This window comes from Heteronotia binoei, chromosome 11 (assembly GCF_032191835.1).
Source record: "Heteronotia binoei isolate CCM8104 ecotype False Entrance Well chromosome 11, APGP_CSIRO_Hbin_v1, whole genome shotgun sequence".
Classification (NCBI taxonomy): Eukaryota; Metazoa; Chordata; class Lepidosauria; order Squamata; family Gekkonidae; genus Heteronotia; species Heteronotia binoei.
The window spans coordinates 64484856-64502048 of NC_083233.1; the positions used below are offsets into that span (position 1 = coordinate 64484856).

At 44.1% G+C, this 17193-nt stretch overlaps 1 protein-coding gene across 10 annotated transcripts in view; it reads right to left on the reverse strand.

The window, feature by feature from the left end:
- ARVCF (ARVCF delta catenin family member) overlaps nt 1-17193 on the reverse strand; it is a 628036-nt gene that overhangs the window by 204388 nt on the left and 406455 nt on the right. For all 10 annotated transcript variants that reach the window (XM_060249537.1, XM_060249538.1, XM_060249535.1 and 7 more), the window contains one exon: nt 1643-2250. In XM_060249537.1, coding sequence (XP_060105520.1) covers nt 1643-2250 — 608 coding nt within the window. The remainder of the gene's footprint in view (nt 1-1642; nt 2251-17193) is intronic.

The following is a 17193-nucleotide window of genomic DNA, read 5'->3' on the forward strand; positions in this document are numbered from 1 at the left end:
AAAACGAGCCTTCTGTTCATTCAAGCCAAAAGAAATCCAGGGCTAAGACTGGGGCAAAAACTTTCTTGCTATGCCTTGTACTGATTCCTGGTGTTCCAGATAGAGAACGGTGAGGAACATCTATCCCTGGAGAGCATTTTGCTTGAGTTACCAAGGGTACAGCTGTTAATTAATGGCAGTGATGAGAGGAATTTTCAAGGGTATACATTTTGAAAGGGGGGGGGAGTTATTGATTGATTGGCTGACTGATTAAGTTTTTAAGCTGGGTCTCAGAGCACAAAGAAGAAGATGATATTGGATTTATATCCAGCCCTATACTCTGAATCTCAGAGTCTCAGAGCGGTCACAATCTCCTTTTACCTCCCCCCACCCCCACAACAGACACCCTGTGAGGTAGGTGGGGCTGAGAGAGCTCTTACAGCAGCTGCCCTTTCAAGGAAGATGAAGAAGATATTGGATTTATAGTATATCCCGCCCTCCACTCCGAAGAGTCTCAGAGCGGCTCACAATCTCCTTTACCTTCCTCCCCCACAACAGACACCCTGTGAGGTGGGTGAGGCTGGAGAGGGCTCTCACAGCAGCTGCCCTTTCAAGGACAACCTCTGCCAGAGCTATGGCTGACCCAAGACCATGTTAGCAGGTGCATGTGAAGGAGTGGGGAATCAAACCTGGTTCTCCCAGATAAGAGTCCACACACTTAACCACTACACCAAACTGGCTCTCCTGCGAGAGCTATGGCTGACCCAAGGCCATTCCAGCAGCTGCGTGAAGGAGTGGGGAATCAAACCCGGCTCTCTCAGACAGAAGTCTGCACACCTAACCACTACACCAAACTGGCTCCCTCAAAGCTTAAAACAAACACTGCGATCTAAAACAGAAAGATCTGAGTCCAGTAGCACCTTAAAGACTGACGAGATTTCCAGGGTATAAGAGTTCAAGAGTCAAAGCTCCCTTTATCAGGATTTTGACTCTTGCAAATTTATACCCTGGGAATTTTTGTTGATCTTTGTTACTGGACTTAAACTTGCTATTCTGCCACAGACCAACATAGTGATCCACCTGAAGCAGTCTAAAATGATATCGATAAAACAGTCCACAACTATAAAGCAACTAAAAAAAGACTGATCTCCTTAGCTAAAAGCAGGGGTAGAATTCTAGCAGGAGCTCCTTTGCATATTAGGCCACACACCCCTAATGTAGCCAGTCCTCCAAGAGCTTACAAGGCTCTTTTTTGTAAGCTCTTGGGAGGATTGGCTACATCAGGGATGTGTGGCCTAATATGCAAAGGAGCTCCTGCTAGAATTCCACCCCTGGCTAAAAGCCCAGGTAACGAGAAACGTTTTACCCTGGAGCCTAAAGGAAAGTAAGGTAGGTAGATGCCAGGCAAGCCACAAGGTGGAGAGTATTCCAAAAGTGAGTTGCCACTACCGAAAAAGCCCTGTTTCTAATTGTCACTTGCAGCACCCTCTGTAGGCGGGGGCACAGAGAGTACAGCTTAAGAAGAAAATCATAAAATTGGGGGGGAGGGCAATACAGGAAGACCCCTTTTAAAACCATATATGCTAGCAGTCAACACCCCAAATACATTTAGCAGTAAAAATCACTGCAAAAATAAAAGCAAATGTTCAATATCATCTTTTACCTTGCCTTGTGAGGCCTTCCTCTTTCAGGTATCCCAGCAGATGTCCTTCGGTTCACCGTTGAGTACTCCGGGTCCAGCTCGTACCCCTCGTCATCAACTCCAAGGCTGCGGTTATCATCCTCAAGCCCATAAGGCTCTGGTTGGAATCGTTCTGGCTGGGAGCGGTTTAAGTCCACATTGCTGCCTGTTGGCACTTGAGGTTGGGCAAGCGGACCATAGTTATCCCTTCTGCTTGGCAAGGTGAAACTGCCATCCTCTGGCCGGTAATTGTTCCCAGGGACATAGGCATAACGTGGACGGTAATTGACGCCACGGGACAAACTGCCGTAGTTGTCGGGGAGGTCTCCGTAACCATCATGCCCCATGAAAGGACGATATTGGCCATCGTGGCCATCAGGGTAGGAATCATTGTAGCTGTTGTAAGACCGTGTCAAGGTGGAAGAGGCCTGCGGTGTTACATAACGTTCCCCATTTTTCATGTGTCTTCTGTCTATCGAGTCAGTGTAACTACCCATGGGAGACGAGCCATCCACCACAGGGAGGCCGTCAGGACCAAGAGGCACCTGGCGCACTGTTCTAGTGGTGACGGTTTTCACCATTTTGGTAACCTGTAAAGTGCAGAGAGAGCGAGAGAGACCTATCAATGAAGGAGGTCCTTCAAATACAGTGCACAACCCAAATGTTCTTTTAGTATGGCACCCGCCAACAATCACCTTCATATAGTCAGGGCTCTGCATGGTTTCAGAAATAGTTAAATCCTATCCTCATATGGATGAGCCCCGTGGAGCAGAGAGGTAAGCTGCAGTACTGCAATCCAAGCTCTGCTCATGTCCTGAGTTTGATCCCAGTGAAAGCTGGTTCAGGTAGCTGGATCAAAACTGACTCAGCCTTCCATCCTTCCGAGGTCGGTAAAATGAGTACCCAGCTTGCTGGAGGAAAAGTGTAGATGACTGGGGAAGGCAATGGCAAACCACCCCTGTAAAAAGTCTGCCAAGAAGACATTGTGATGTGCTATCATCCCATGGGTCGGTAATGACCCAGTGCTTGCACAGGGGACTGCCTTTACCTTTTTATCCTCACGTGGGTCTGCCATATCAAATGTATACTATCCTGGCACTTTATTTATTTTAAGAAATTGCATGCCACCTCTCCAGAGATCTATAAACACATGAAGCTGCCTTGTACTGAGCAAGACCACCAGTCCATCAAGATCAATACCGTCTACCCAGGCTGGCAGTAACTCTCCAGGGTGTCAGCTGGAGGTTTTTCCCATCACCTGTTGCCTTTTTAAAGTGGAGATGCATAAACCTGGCACCTTCTGCATGCCAAGCAGATGCTCTACCATTCAGGCACAGCGCTGCCCCACCAGTCAAGACAATCAAAAAAAGTCAATAAAACAATGTGGTATTAGTAGCACATACAAATCTGTGTGGGTCTACCCTATAACATGGAAAAAGAAGATATTGGATTGGATTTAGGAAAATAATTGGATTTATATCCCACTCTATAATCTGAATCTCAGCGTCTCAGAGCGATCACAATCTCCTCTACTTCCCTGCCCCCAGAACAGACACCCTGTGAGGTAGGTGGGGCTGAGAGAGCTTTTTACAGCAGATGCTCTTTCAAGGACAACTCCTGTGAGAGTTATGGCTGACCTAAGGCCATTCCAGCAGGTGCAAGTGGAGGAGTGGGGAATCAAACACAGTTCTCCCAGACGAGTCCACGCACTTAACCACCACTCCAAACTGGCTCTCATCAAATGCATACAGATCTGAGATAGTGGTGCATACAGATCTGAGATTGTGGATGTGAGTTTCAGAGAAAGCTGGATCTGGGCCTAAATGGTAAACTCACCAGTTAAGCCAAAACTGATAACAGGCATACAATAGACTAACTAGATAAAGAGAAACAAATTACTTTCATCTCCATTTCATTGTGGTATTTCTATTGGTATATGTAAGTAAGAAAGAGAAGTATGAAATCCAGCATATAGATGAGATCCTCACTGAGAATACTAAGAAACTCCAACAGTTTTAAGTACCACAGAACATAAGTAAACCAAAGGCTGTCAAGAAATGAACCAACACAGAGAGGTAGTTAGAGTGTTAGTATCCTTGGTCTGGTGCTGATCTTTCCATGTAACCTAATTCTCCAGGTGAGCATGAGGATAAAACGGAGGAGGGAAGAACTATGTACACCATCCTGATTTCCTTGGAGGAAAGCCAGGTTAAAAAGAAGAACACAACACTGCCACTTGATGTTAGACCTGTTGTGAATATACATCAGCAAATGAATGCTATTTTAGGGTGAAACCATTTCAAGATGACATTCGTAAGCAAGAGGAGAAAAAACATGCTCTTTAATCCTGATGTAGATCATTTGCTTCCCAGTCACACTATGATCCTGTCCTATTTACTGCCGAAAACAATTTTTGCTGTCACCATGACTCACATTTGTTGATTTCATGCACCGGAGTTCAAGCCCCATAATTTTTAACAGACCCGTTAGCAAATTTATCAAGGACGCCAGCAGTGGCTTGCAGCTGCCTATTGGGTTCACAGACCAGGCGTACTGTTGGCGAGGCTTGTCATCGAGCCCAGGAGATTACAAGCAACAGCTCATTCTCTCTGTGAATTTAAACCCGCATCAGGTCTGCTCGAAGGCCACCCAACACATGTGCAAAAGGAACAGCCAAATGCAGGAGGACCAGCGATGCACGTTTCAAATTCAGTCGTCATGAGAAAAAATGTAGTGATGCAAACGTGACTTCTTGGTAGGGTTGCCGCCTCTGGATTGGAAAATACCTGGAGATTTTAGGGATGGAGCCTGGGGAGGGTGGAGTTTGGGGAGGAAAAGAATCTCAGCATAATATAATGCAATAGAGTCCACCCTCCAAAGCAGCCATTTTCTCCAATGGAACTGATCCCTGTAGTCTGGAGATCAGTTGTAATAGCAGGAGATCTCTGGGTACCACCTGAAGAGTAAAAACTCTTGGTTACACCTTTCTCATGCATGGCTTTGGGGAGAGGCAACATTTATTCATCTAAATATGTATATGCTGCTTTTCCACTTTAAAAAAATCTCCACCATACAATAAAATAAAACTAAAGCAAGGGAAGAAGAAATGAAAACAAGCAGAAAGTAAAACAGGCAAAGCAATTAAAAAAAAACAGTTGGGGTGGTGCTGGAAACTGGTTGTGTTGGAAAGTCAAGGTTTATTTAGGGTGACTCTTCATGGGGTTTTCAAGGCGAGAGACATTCAGAGGTGGGCTGCCGTTGCCTGCTTCTGTGTTGTGACCCTGGACTTCCTTGGTGTTCCCCCATCCAAATATTAACCTGGACTGATCCTGCTTAGCTTCTGAGACTGGATGAGATCAGGGCAGAAATCAGTTAAAATCCAATAAAACAAAAGAAAGAAGTAAAACTAAAAGTCTTGGAGAACAAGAGAACATCTGAACCTGATTGCAAAGATTTGTTCTGGGGAGGCGGATATTTCTTGAATAGGGTGCCACTTGTTCCAGATGACTCTGAACAGGCCTGATTCAGACACAGGTATGCACTGATACCCCCACATTACCCCAATGAACGCAGTCCTCTTAGGGGAAAATAGGGTTAGCTTTTCCTATCCAGAAAATGGGTGTAAACAGAGCAGAAAAGATATTTCTAAATAATCCCTAAAGAAGAAACACCCGGACTGTACCTATACATCCCTCTATCAGGTGTGGGGCTGATTTTGTTCAGGGAAATGGCACAATGGAGAGAGTCAAGCCCCCTCACTGCTCAGCATTACAACTGTCATTCTCCCTCACAACTCCCACCTGCAAAATGGGGATAAAGATGTCACAAAACCCATATCTTCTGAGGTTAAGTTCAGTGGTGACCAGAGACAAAACATTCTCAATAGTGGTATCTTGGGGGTGGAGGGCTTTTCCCAGAGGGGTTCACCTACAGCTTTTTAATCATTAGGCATCAAGATAAAGCATTTCCCCCCTTCAAAACAAGCTTTTAATTAAGGGTCTATATGACCCTTGCTGTTACTCTTATTGCTGAAGGAAGTTTATTCTGTTTTAAAACCCCATGTTCTTTGTAATTTTTTGTGCTGCTGTTATCTCCCACTTTTAAGTACCATTTTAAAGTCTTTCACTTTTTCTCGTAGATTGCTTCAATCTATTTTATGAAGAGAAACCGCCAGTAGCTTTTATCAATTAATTACTGTCAGCTGACCTTACTACAAGTAGAGAATGTATGTGAGCAGTTTCCCAAAGCAGTATATAAAAGCAAAGTTTTGTCGTAACATTGTAAGGTAATGGTAGACTAATACACTAAGTATTCTTAAAAGCAAATTCAATAGATTTTTGAAGACGAGCAGCGATTTGCAGCCCACAGTTCCTCACCACCCCTGTTTCATTTGCAGAGACTGGCTTGAGTCCTAAGTAGGCTTGACACAACCACAACAAACTACTTCATCTTGCCACCCGGGGTGGGAGTAGAAAATTCCAGAGACTTTGCTGTATTAACAAACACACACACACACAGAGACCAAGTACTTAGCTGCTACCCATTCAATAATGTGCCCATAAAAGGAGTGAAAGAGAGTGGGTTTTTTTCCATTTTTGCTACGTCCATGACTGGGTGGAATGGGGGCTCAATACATTTGCTTTCATCAGCACTGAACGGCAACCACTTTTAAGCTTTTAAGACTGTTTAAAACAGCAGGTGTTCAGTAAAAGTAACCAATGCCAGCCAATCCGGGGTCTGAGTGTAAAGCTGAAAGTGTGGTATTTTTACACACAGCGAAAAGGGGGGGGGGGGGACTTCTGAATCTGCATATGGCATGCTCAGTGGTTCAGAAGTAGGGGAAAAAGGGAAAGGGAGACATTTTGACCAGCAGCAATGGATTGAAATGCTATCGATCTGTTGCCAGATTAGCCAAGCTACTGCAAAAACACGAAATAATTAGAGCATGTTGCTGCGAGCAACTCTAAGCATATGTCCTTTGCTTGGGCATATTGATAGAAGAACAAGAAATAAGGGGGAAATCCGCTCAAAACAGCAAGCTTCTTGTCCCTCAGACATCTGTGAGTGAATGCTACCCTTCTGCCTAATGAGGTCCCACAAAGGCAGTAAAAACCGCATGCAGACTTCCCACTGATGGAATAATCAAGCTGTCTTGGGTGCGGAGTGATACAGCACCAGCTACTGGCAGAAACTCCACCATCTCTCGAAAGGCAGCGATCTCCCTTCATCCTGAGGGGTTTTGTTTGTAATTAGACTCTTCTCTGAGGCATAAATCTATTCTGGTGTTTCAGTGAGCTAGAAGGAAAGGAAATAAACCAGTTTCATGGGTGAGAAAATAGTATGCCTGTCTCATATGAAGCAGCCAATTTTTGGATCACCTACAATGTCAAGGAAAGGGGTTTGGAGAACACAATCTATCGATTCAAGCTACCCAGTGCAATAGAGCCTTTCCGCTGACACACAAGTAGGTACACACTCTGTGAGATCTGCCAGATAGGACAAGAACCACACGCAGCCTAATAACAGGGTTACTAATTCTGGGTTGAGAAATTCCTGGAGATTTTGGGGGTGGAGTGTTGGGAGGAGAGATCTGGATAGAATGCCATAGAGTCCTCCATCCAAAGCAGCCATTTTCTCCAAAGGAAGTGATCTCTATAGTCTGGAGATCAGCTGCCATTCTGGGAGATCTGCAGGCCCCACTTGGAGGATGGCAAACCTGCCTAAAAGAAGAATAGTGAATACATCACCTCCCTACAGGAGCTGGACTCTGGAGGACAATAATCTTTTAAAATGCTGACTACTTGTTTGTGTTCTGTGCTAGTGGTTGTTTTGCCCTCAAGTTGCAGCCAACTTATGATGACCCCACAAGGTTTTCAAGGCAAGAGACATTCAGACAGGGCTTTTTTTTTGTAGGAACTCATTTGCATATTAGGCCACACTCCCTGATGTCACCATTGTTTCACACAGGACTTTTTTGGTAGAAGAAGCCCAGCAGGGATCTATTTGCCTATTAGGCCACACCCCCTGACATCAAGCCAGTCAGAACTCTATTCCTGTGCATTTCTGCTCAAAAAAAGCCCTGCATTCAAAGGTAGTTTGCCATTGCTCGCCTCTGCATAGAAACCCTGGTATTCTTTGGTGGTCTTCAGGGCTTTTTTTGTAGAAAAAGCCCAGCAGAAACTCATTAATATGCGAGGTCACACCTCTGACATCACCATCATTTGCATACTAAGTCACACATTTGATGTCACCATCATTTGTATACTAGACCACACCTCTGACATCACCATCATTTGCATACTAGGCCATACATCTGACATCACCAAAAGTGCTAGAATATCTTTTTTGAGGTGTGGTGACCTCAAAAAAGATATTCTAGCACTGGAAAAAGTCCAGAAATATATAGCCATATATATACAGCCATCCCAGAAAAAAAAAAAAATCAAATTCCAGCACACTACTCGATCATGAGCCAGCATTGTGTAGTGAAGAAAGAAAGAAATATAGCAAATAGACAGGGGAAAAGACTGACTGACAGAAAGAGAGAGAGAGACAGAGAAGGGGAGACGGGGAAATAAGGCTAACAGGGAAAAAGAAAGAAAGAAAGAAAGAAAGAAAGAAAGAAAGAAAGAAAGAAAGAAAGAAAGAAAGAAAGGAAGGAAGGAAGGAAGGAAGGAAGGAAGGAAGGAAGGAAGGAAGGAAGGAAGGAAGGAAGGAAGGAAGGAAGGAAGGAAGGAAGGAAGGAAGGAAGGAAGGAAGGAAGGAAGGAAGGAAGGAAGAGCAAACAGAAAAGAAAGACTGACAAAAAGTAAAAAATGAATGAATGAAAGGGGGCAGATGGGAGCAACTAGCCTGTAAAACTGCTGACTCTCAGGAAGCCCTGAGGAGTCCTGCTGGCACACACGTTGTTGGGAGGCCCCCACGAAGGCGCAGCTGGGCCTCCGGAGTCCCGCTGGTGCTCGCGACATCGGGAGGTCCCCGCGAAGGCGCAGCTGGGCCTCCGTGGTCCCGAAAGCGCACATGACATCAGGAGGCCCTCGTGAAGGCACGGATGGGTCTCCGGAACTCCGCTGGCACATGTGATGTCGTGAGGCCCCCACAAAGGTGCGGCTGGGCCTCTGGAACGCCGCCGGCACACGTGACGTCGGGAGGTCCCTGAGCAGGCACAGCTGGGCCCCTGGAGTCCACTGGCACGCACTACATCAGGACGCTGCCCATCAAACACTGGTCGGACCCCTGAGCCCGCCAGCCATCTGGGAAGCGAGCCGGAACGCTGGCCTAGGCGGCCAGAACGCTAACAGGGCCAGCCGGAACGGCGTTCAGGTGAGCCCCGGCTCAAAAAAAAGCCCTGGTGGTCTCCTATACAAATACTAACCATGACAGAACCTATTTAGCTTCCATGATCTGACAAGATTGAGCTAGGCTGGGCAATGCAAGTTAGGGCATATACTCACATACTACATACAAAGAAAAATACTACATACAAAGGGAAAAAAATCAAGAATCACAGATTTAATCCTCACAAGGATAAAAATGGGGATATTCTAACTGAGCCAGCTTTCGAAATTCAGACTCATCCTTGGACCAAGCGTTGTTTCCGTAAAGTTCTAAAGGGCATCCCTGCAGGAAATGCACTATGATTGGGGGGGGGGGGGGGTTGTGTGGCTCAGTGGTAGAGCTTCTGCTTTGCATGCAGAAGGTCCCAGATTCAACCCCAGCATCTTCAGTTAACAGAACCAGGCAACAGATGATGTGAAAAACCACCACCTGAGACCCTGGAGAGCTACTGACAGTCTGAGTAGATGTTACTGACCTAATAGAGCTAGAATACCGCAGATCTGTGTGTTCATGTATGACAGTCTAATCTGGAAGTCATCAAGGCACATGTGGCAAGAAAATTTATACAGAAGCAACCAATTTAAAATCTCAACAAATCCATCCCCATTACCTGCTACTGCTTGAGTGGTGGCTGGTCCTGAGGGGGAAACACTCCCACAAGAGCGAGCCACCAATGAAGTCATTCAGGAGGCTTTTAACATTTGCTCTTGTCATGCAGAAGGCAGCCTCTGGAGCCCGTCGGCACCAGCTGTTTCCCTCCAACCCAGCCCGGGAACAGTCCGTGCAATTTAAGCCAAATTCAAATGCACCTCTTGGTATGAATCCATTTCTTGGTGGGTTGGGGGTGGCAGGGCAGATTTAGCAAGAAGATGCATTTCTCAGTGAAGAGGTATTTATTTCCCTAACATAAACACCCATGAAATCTGGATAGCATTATATTGTGTCCTTTGCTGATGGAAAATCTGCTCACAAGGATAAAGGCGACTGTAACATCATAATGAGTAAAGACTAGCAGATATTTCCTCACTCGTTTTTATATATATATATATATATATATATATATATATATATATATATATATATATATATATATATATATATATATATATATATATATATATATATTCAGCTTTGGTCAAAGGTTTTGGGTCTCTGCCTTTGACTGCCGGTTTTGTAGATTTAACCATACTATAATACACACGTATGCTTTTCACATGCAATTTAAAGCAGTATCACACATATAATGCATGTCATGATGTATACTGCTGTTTCACTGAAGCACAAATACTGGTGGGAGATGTGCACATCTTACAAAAAACCCCAGATCAGTACAAGAAAATAGTAAATGCTGTAAAAGTAAAGACAGAGGTTTGATCTGCACCAGAGAGCTGCAAACTCAAAATGTGGATTTTCAGGTCAGAACAAGAACACAAAATTGGAAGTGACTCTAGATTAATGTTACTTCCAAAGGCTTCTTACTTTTAATATGATTGAAATGGAAATATGGATACAGATGTGTCAGCCCCATGCACATCTGAGACCTGAGCATATTACAGTGGGGCAGGGGGGAGAGAGACAGACATTGATCGCATTCATATTTCAGACTTTCCTCTGTCATGGAACTCAAGATGGCACATATCGTACTCCCAGGACACGCCCTGTGCAGGTATGAAGCAGGATCAGTCGTTATTCAGTTTCAGCAAGGTTGCTGTGTTGGGCTCTTTCCAACCCAATCCTGGGACTGTGGGCTTTAATCAAAAGCATGAGCAGAGAATGAGCACAATGCTCACGCCTCCTCTTTTGGTACATCAAGGTCCCCTGTGACTTTAGTGCAAAGCATTAGAAGATGGACTTTGCCAGCCTAGAATTTCTGAACATCCACGGAACAAGAATTTTGAAGCAAGATAAAAGACAAAAAGGTTAGTCTGATCCTCTGGTACAAAAAAAATGTTTTCCTGCAAAAGGAAGACTGTGAAAGTGCCCCATTTTCAAGCGTGCAAAAAAAGGGAGAGAGTAAAAGAAGGGGTTTTTTTTAAATCCTTTCATGAAATATGGATAGCAGTTATGAAATCTGATCTCTGTAAAATTCAACACGACACCAGAATGACACCATCCTGATTTAACTTTTTCAATATCTTACTGATAATACATGCTCATGTATAATGAGAAGACAGCTAATATGCACTACAAGAAAAAAGGATAGGGAGGGGACAGCACACACAAACAGGGAAGGAGCTTGATCTGAAGAAATGGCAGCTCCCCAAAACAAAAAAATAATGGGACCCTTCCTGTTTAGACAGCAGATGGCATTCCCCATCTCTGCCAAAAGGATCACTGTGGGAAGGAATTGTCAAGATAGAGGTTCAGAATATCTGGCACAAACTGGCCTTGGCTGGGCATTGATGATGATGATGATAAAACTACTGTTCCATCAACCTATTGGTTCTGAATAGCATTGGCCAAGTATTTAATGTGTGAGTATCCTCCCCTGGGCAAGGAGATTCCTTTCAGAGACTCCTGTGTAGGGTTATCAAGTCCCCCTGGCCACCAGCAGGAGATGGGGGTAGAGTTTCCATATTCAGGTTGGGTAGCCCAGCAGTCCTCAACCTTTTTGGCACCAGGGACCAGTTTTGTGGAAGACAATTTTTCCACAGACTGGTGTGTGTGTCTGTGATGGTTTTGGGATGATACAATTGTGCACTTTATTTTGGTATGATGGTTAAGTGTGCAGACGGAATTGGGTTTGATTCCCCACTCCTCCACTGGCAGCTGCTGGAATGGCCTTGGGCCAGCCATAGCTCTTGTAGAACTGTCCTTGAAAGGGTAGCTTCTGGGAGAGCTCTCTCAGCTCCACCTGCCTCACAGGGTGTCTGTTGTGGGGGAGGAAGGTAAAGGAGATTATGAGCCAATCTGAGATTCAGAATGGAGGGCAGGATATAAATCCAATTTCTTATTATTATTATTATTATGACCAAATTGTAATATATAATAAATAATTATACAATTCACAGCCTGGTTGCTAACAGGCCACAGACTGGTACTGGTCCATGGACCAGGGGTTGGGGACCTCTGGAGTAACCCATAGAGATTTGGGGATGGAGTACGGGGAGGACAGAAACCTCAATGGTGTATAATGCTATACAGTCCAGCCTCTCTGTAGTCTGGAGATGAGCTGGAATTCTGGGAGCTCCCCAAGTCTCACCTGGAGGTTGACATCCCTACTCCTGTGCTTTCACAGGTGCTTTCATGACCATGAAGCCAACTGATAGGTATATTTCCTCCTAGCGAGCAGAATCAGGAACAGCAGGCCACAGGAGTCATTCAATATTGACCTACATTACAGGGTTCTTGATTAACTGATTCCCTTACAAGCCTTTCTATCCATCCACAGTGATCAGCAGCATGGTTTACAACACAGTTGTAAAACAAGAAGAAAACTCTCTTCACAAATAGTCAAACGGGTCCACTGAATTAAAACGGGGTGGGGGGTGGGAAGAGATGCCAATATGATATTCTAGAAAATCTCACAATAACACAATGTCTTGACTAGAAGGCTTACTTGGTGATTTCAACACAGGCAAACTTTTGAAATTCATTAAATTTATTTATTTATACATCGAGGTTTATTTGCACAAATTTACATTACATGGTGCTTTTTGATTTCTTGATACTATTTTCTCTATGGTACCTAGTAATATTGTTGCTTAGCTTTGCATTGGAAAGGTGAAACAGAAAACAGAAACACCAGGGTCCAAATGCCCTCTTAAAGAGCGTCCACAAGATAGCAGCACAGTGGGCCTCCATACTTAACTCTATGCAAAGCTCTGAAGAGCCCACTGTTAGCCCTGGCTCCATATTGATTTGGATCCCATAGATCCCTGAACACATACTATGTTTATTTTTTGTTATTCTTAATTAGGAAATTCATATGTTGCCTCCCCAAGGTCCATTAATCATTAAAGTACCATAAATCTTTGATATGAAAGCAAACCAAGCCACTAAAAACAAGCTAGGGGCATAACTAACAAAATAAAGCAACCATTGAGCATGCTAAAAAAATATTCCCCTAACAGATCTTACAGTAAAAGAAGACGAGAAAGCAGCTAAAAAGATAAACACCATTATAAAAAGTCTGGGTAAAATAAATGCTTTGACCTGGTACTTAAGAGACAGTGCAATAGGCACCAGCCAAGCCTCAAGGAAGTGGGCGTTCCACAGGCAAGGTGCCACCAATGGAAATGCCCTGCCTGTAGGTGCCCCGCCCCACCACCTGAAGGTTGGGTAACAGAAAACAGGGCTTGGAAGGCAGCTCTTAACTGGTGGGCTGGACAATATGGGAGGAGACAAACCGACCCACTGCGCTGTTTTCCTATCTTAGCATACTTCAAATGACAGTGGGTACTGTGGGAAATTCCAGATTTCCACCTCCCACAGAATCATGAAGGTTGGGGGCAAATTACTATCTTCTAGCCTAACCTACCTCACAGGAGTATTGTGAGCATAAAGCGAGCAAGGGGTATGGATGCACATTGTTCTAAATTCTCTAAAGGAAGGGCACAGGATAAAAAGCTACAAAAAATTATCTTTCTCTGTCCTACACACAGAGATGATTGACTAGATTGCCTCATAAATCAATATTATTTCAAGTGCATGAAATTAATATCGTGCAAAGCTTTTCTTTGTTCAAACGAATTGGTCTGACTAAATAGTTCAGTACTCTCAAGTAGGCAAGATGGCCACCTCCAGTTTAATACTTCAGGTGAATTAAATATTTTATAAGAGCTGACAAAACTGGAAAAGATTTTTTGTCAGAATTGTGCCATAAAACAGAAAATAGGTAAGGAGAAAGCGCTCAAGGATAAAAGCATTTTGACATTTCTGAGTGCTTATTTTTGACATATAGACTGTAAAATTACCACTCTGAAAAAAGGTACACGCCATTACCTTGTTAACAGGAGACTATGAAAGAGCCGGCCCTTCAGAGGCCTATGAAATGGAAGGTCACTCATCTCCACTCCCTGACACCTACTTACATTGAAAATAGCTGAGCTTTTCAAAAAGAACCTGAGGAAGTTGACCCTCTGACTTCCCACTGAAGTCTAAAAGAGGAGGAGGAGGGAGATTTCTAGTGGTACAAATGATCCGAGGACCAGAGTCATTGAAAGACTGCCTGTAGCCTTAGATATCTGCCCAGTCACTTAGATTGTCTGAGAAGGACTTCTGAGTGGGCCCCAAACTTAGATGAGTGATGGGCAGCTGCTACTGATATGGCCTTCTCAGTGGTAGTGCCTTCCCACCACTTCCCACAAAGGTTTACCCTGTATTTGGTTTGCTGAGGTAAAAAATATATATATTTTCTTTCCTCAAGGTACTAGTCAAGGGTTGTGTTCCAAGCAAACCCACTGGCTGTGTTCTCTTGTGTCACTTTTGGCTAGTTTTATGCTTTTTTTAGATCTTGTTTTGAGGTTCCTTTTTTATTTTCGCTATCAAGTTGAAGTGGACTTTTGGCAACTTTGTAGGATTTTCAAGGCAAGAGATGTTCAGAGTTGGTTTGCCACCACCTGTCTCTGCTTCACGACCCTGGACTTCTTTGGTGGTCTCCCATCCAAGTACAAACCAAGGCCAACCCTGCTTAGCTTCTGAGATCTGACAAGATCAGGCTAGCCTGGGCCATCCAGGTGAAGGCCCTCTTTTTATTACCAGCAATTTATTACTGGTGCTGTTTTATTACTGTTTTACTGCTGTCTCACTGACTATTTTATACCATACACTAATAAAGTTCAGGAGTCTTGTATGCTAAATAGCCTAATAACTCAATAAATAATAATATATAAATCACACGTGAGTTTGTGGGTTTACCTTAATTTCAGTGAATGACGTGCCCAATTAGGATCATGTCATGGCACACATGGACTTTCAGCGCCTCCCCCCACCCCCTTAACCGGCACCACCTTTCCAATCTGCAATAGTTTCAGTGGGAGCTATTCTGGGAAGCTCACGTGTTCCTTTGGGATAAATGTGAGTTCCCTCCACAGAACTCCCCCGGGGATTTTTTTTTTCAGGCTGGGAAAATTGCACAGGGGAGAAAGGCTGAAGCTCTATACACACTGAAGTCCTGATCCTAATCAGGCGCTGCACACACAATAATTGTGATTACATTACATTTGACACAGGGAGAGGAATAGGGTAATCAACTGTCTGGAGAAAAGATATCATAATAGAGGCCTAATAGGATGTTATTTACCAAGAGATGTTATTTACCTCCATGCCATGAAAAGCTTTAGCTGCCCTTTTCCACACATTAAGCTTGTATTAAAGGGACAGGATATTTTTCTTCATGCCTGTGGTCTCTGTAATCATAGAGTTGGAAGGCACCTCCAGGGTCATCTAGTCCAACCCTCTGCACAACGCAGGAAACTCACAAACACCTCCCCCAAAATTCACAGGATCAGCATTGCTATCAGATGGCCATTTAGCCTCTGTTTAAAAACCTCCATGGAAGAAGAGCCCACCACCTCCAAAGGAAGCCTGTTCTACTGAGGAATCACTCTAATGGTCAGGAAGTTCTTCCTAATGTTGAACCGGAAACTCTTTTGATTTAATTTCAACCCATTGGTTCTGGTCCTACTTTCTGGGGCCACAGAAAACAATTCTACACCATCCTCCAAATGACAGCCCTTCAAGTACTTGAAGATGGTGATCATATCACCTCTCAGCCGCCTCCTCTCCAGGCTAAACATGCCCAGCGTCTCCTAATGGTGGTCTAAATCTAGTTCTGATGAGATCTTTGAACAGCAGATCTGAAGAAGTGAACCTGGGACCTTCAGACGCAAAGAAGGTGTTCTGCTCCTGAACCCCAGCCCGTCATGAATCATAAAGAATCCAGTTTGCACAGTGCACCTTGATTTGGCAAAGTTTCTGAAGTCATAAAAGCTCAGGAGAAAAGCAGTAGGTGAGGAGTTCTATGCAAATCGAGGCAGGCTGTCCTTCTACGCATTTGACAGGGGGAGAAAAATTAAGCGTTTCAGAGCAGCGAGATGAGGACAGAGATAAGGACCCGGAACAGAAAGGAATGTAAGGTACTTATTAAGACCAGATTCCATCTGGCTTTTTTTATTAAGATATATTTGATTGCTGTGGAAAGGAGGAGGGGCATCCCTTTATTCGTCTGCAGTGTTCCTCTGCTAGCAACTTAAAATGGTTTGTGGTTTGGGCCTTCCTTGGCCAAGGTGACCTTCATTGTTGTAACATGCTAAACGTTTGGCTTCCAAAAGCAATTGCTAAGATGTGCAATCCAATATACCCTTTTGTGCTTTGAATGATATGCCAGGTTCCAGCCAGCAAAGTATGCAGATGAAAGAACAAAGCCAGATTTTGGACGGTTAGTATTCATCAAAGCTTCTTCTGAATAATAATAATAATAACCTGCTACATAAAGTAATCCTCTTGCTCTCTCCGACCCAAAATGGCAACTGTTCAGTTCATCTCCATCCCTTTCTTTTATATGTTGGTTCACTGTAATGGGTGCCTTCAGAAAGAGGAAAGAAGAAAGGAAAGGCACCATGACAAGTTTCTGCGCCTGAAAGTGAAGCTATTTGCTGTAATTAGGCTGTTCCGCAATCTTCAAATGGCAGACAGGGGGAGGGAGGCACATGGGAGAAGCTCTGCACAGAAATATCCAGCATTAGCATCTTATCAGTTCTGGTGCACAAAAACTGTAATAACTGCATCAGTACAAAGCACTGTTATCTGCTGCAGGATCACCAGGCCAAGTCTAGCAACCGGCCAGGAGGGTTGGGGGTGGGGATATCAGCTGTGTCACGATGTCATTTCCACACAAAACCTGGAAGTGTTGTAAGGGAGTTCTAGGAATCACTGGGAACTCTATGGTAAAACCATAGAGTTTCTGGCAATTCCTAGAGCTGCCCTACATCACTTCTGGGTTTCCCCATAAATGATACAGCAATGCAGCATTGTCTTTTTCCCCCTCCCTGTCACCAAAACTTTCCTGGGCCTCATATAAACCACATCCAAAACAAACACATACAACAAAGACCCTTAAACTCTTATGCCTGGCTCTAAAAACAACAGGTGAAGTGTCAGTCTGTATAACCTCAGCCTGCAGGTGGGATTTAGACAATAAAATGTACCCCCACTGGAAAAAGAATGCCTAACATGCAAGCAGAAAACAATGG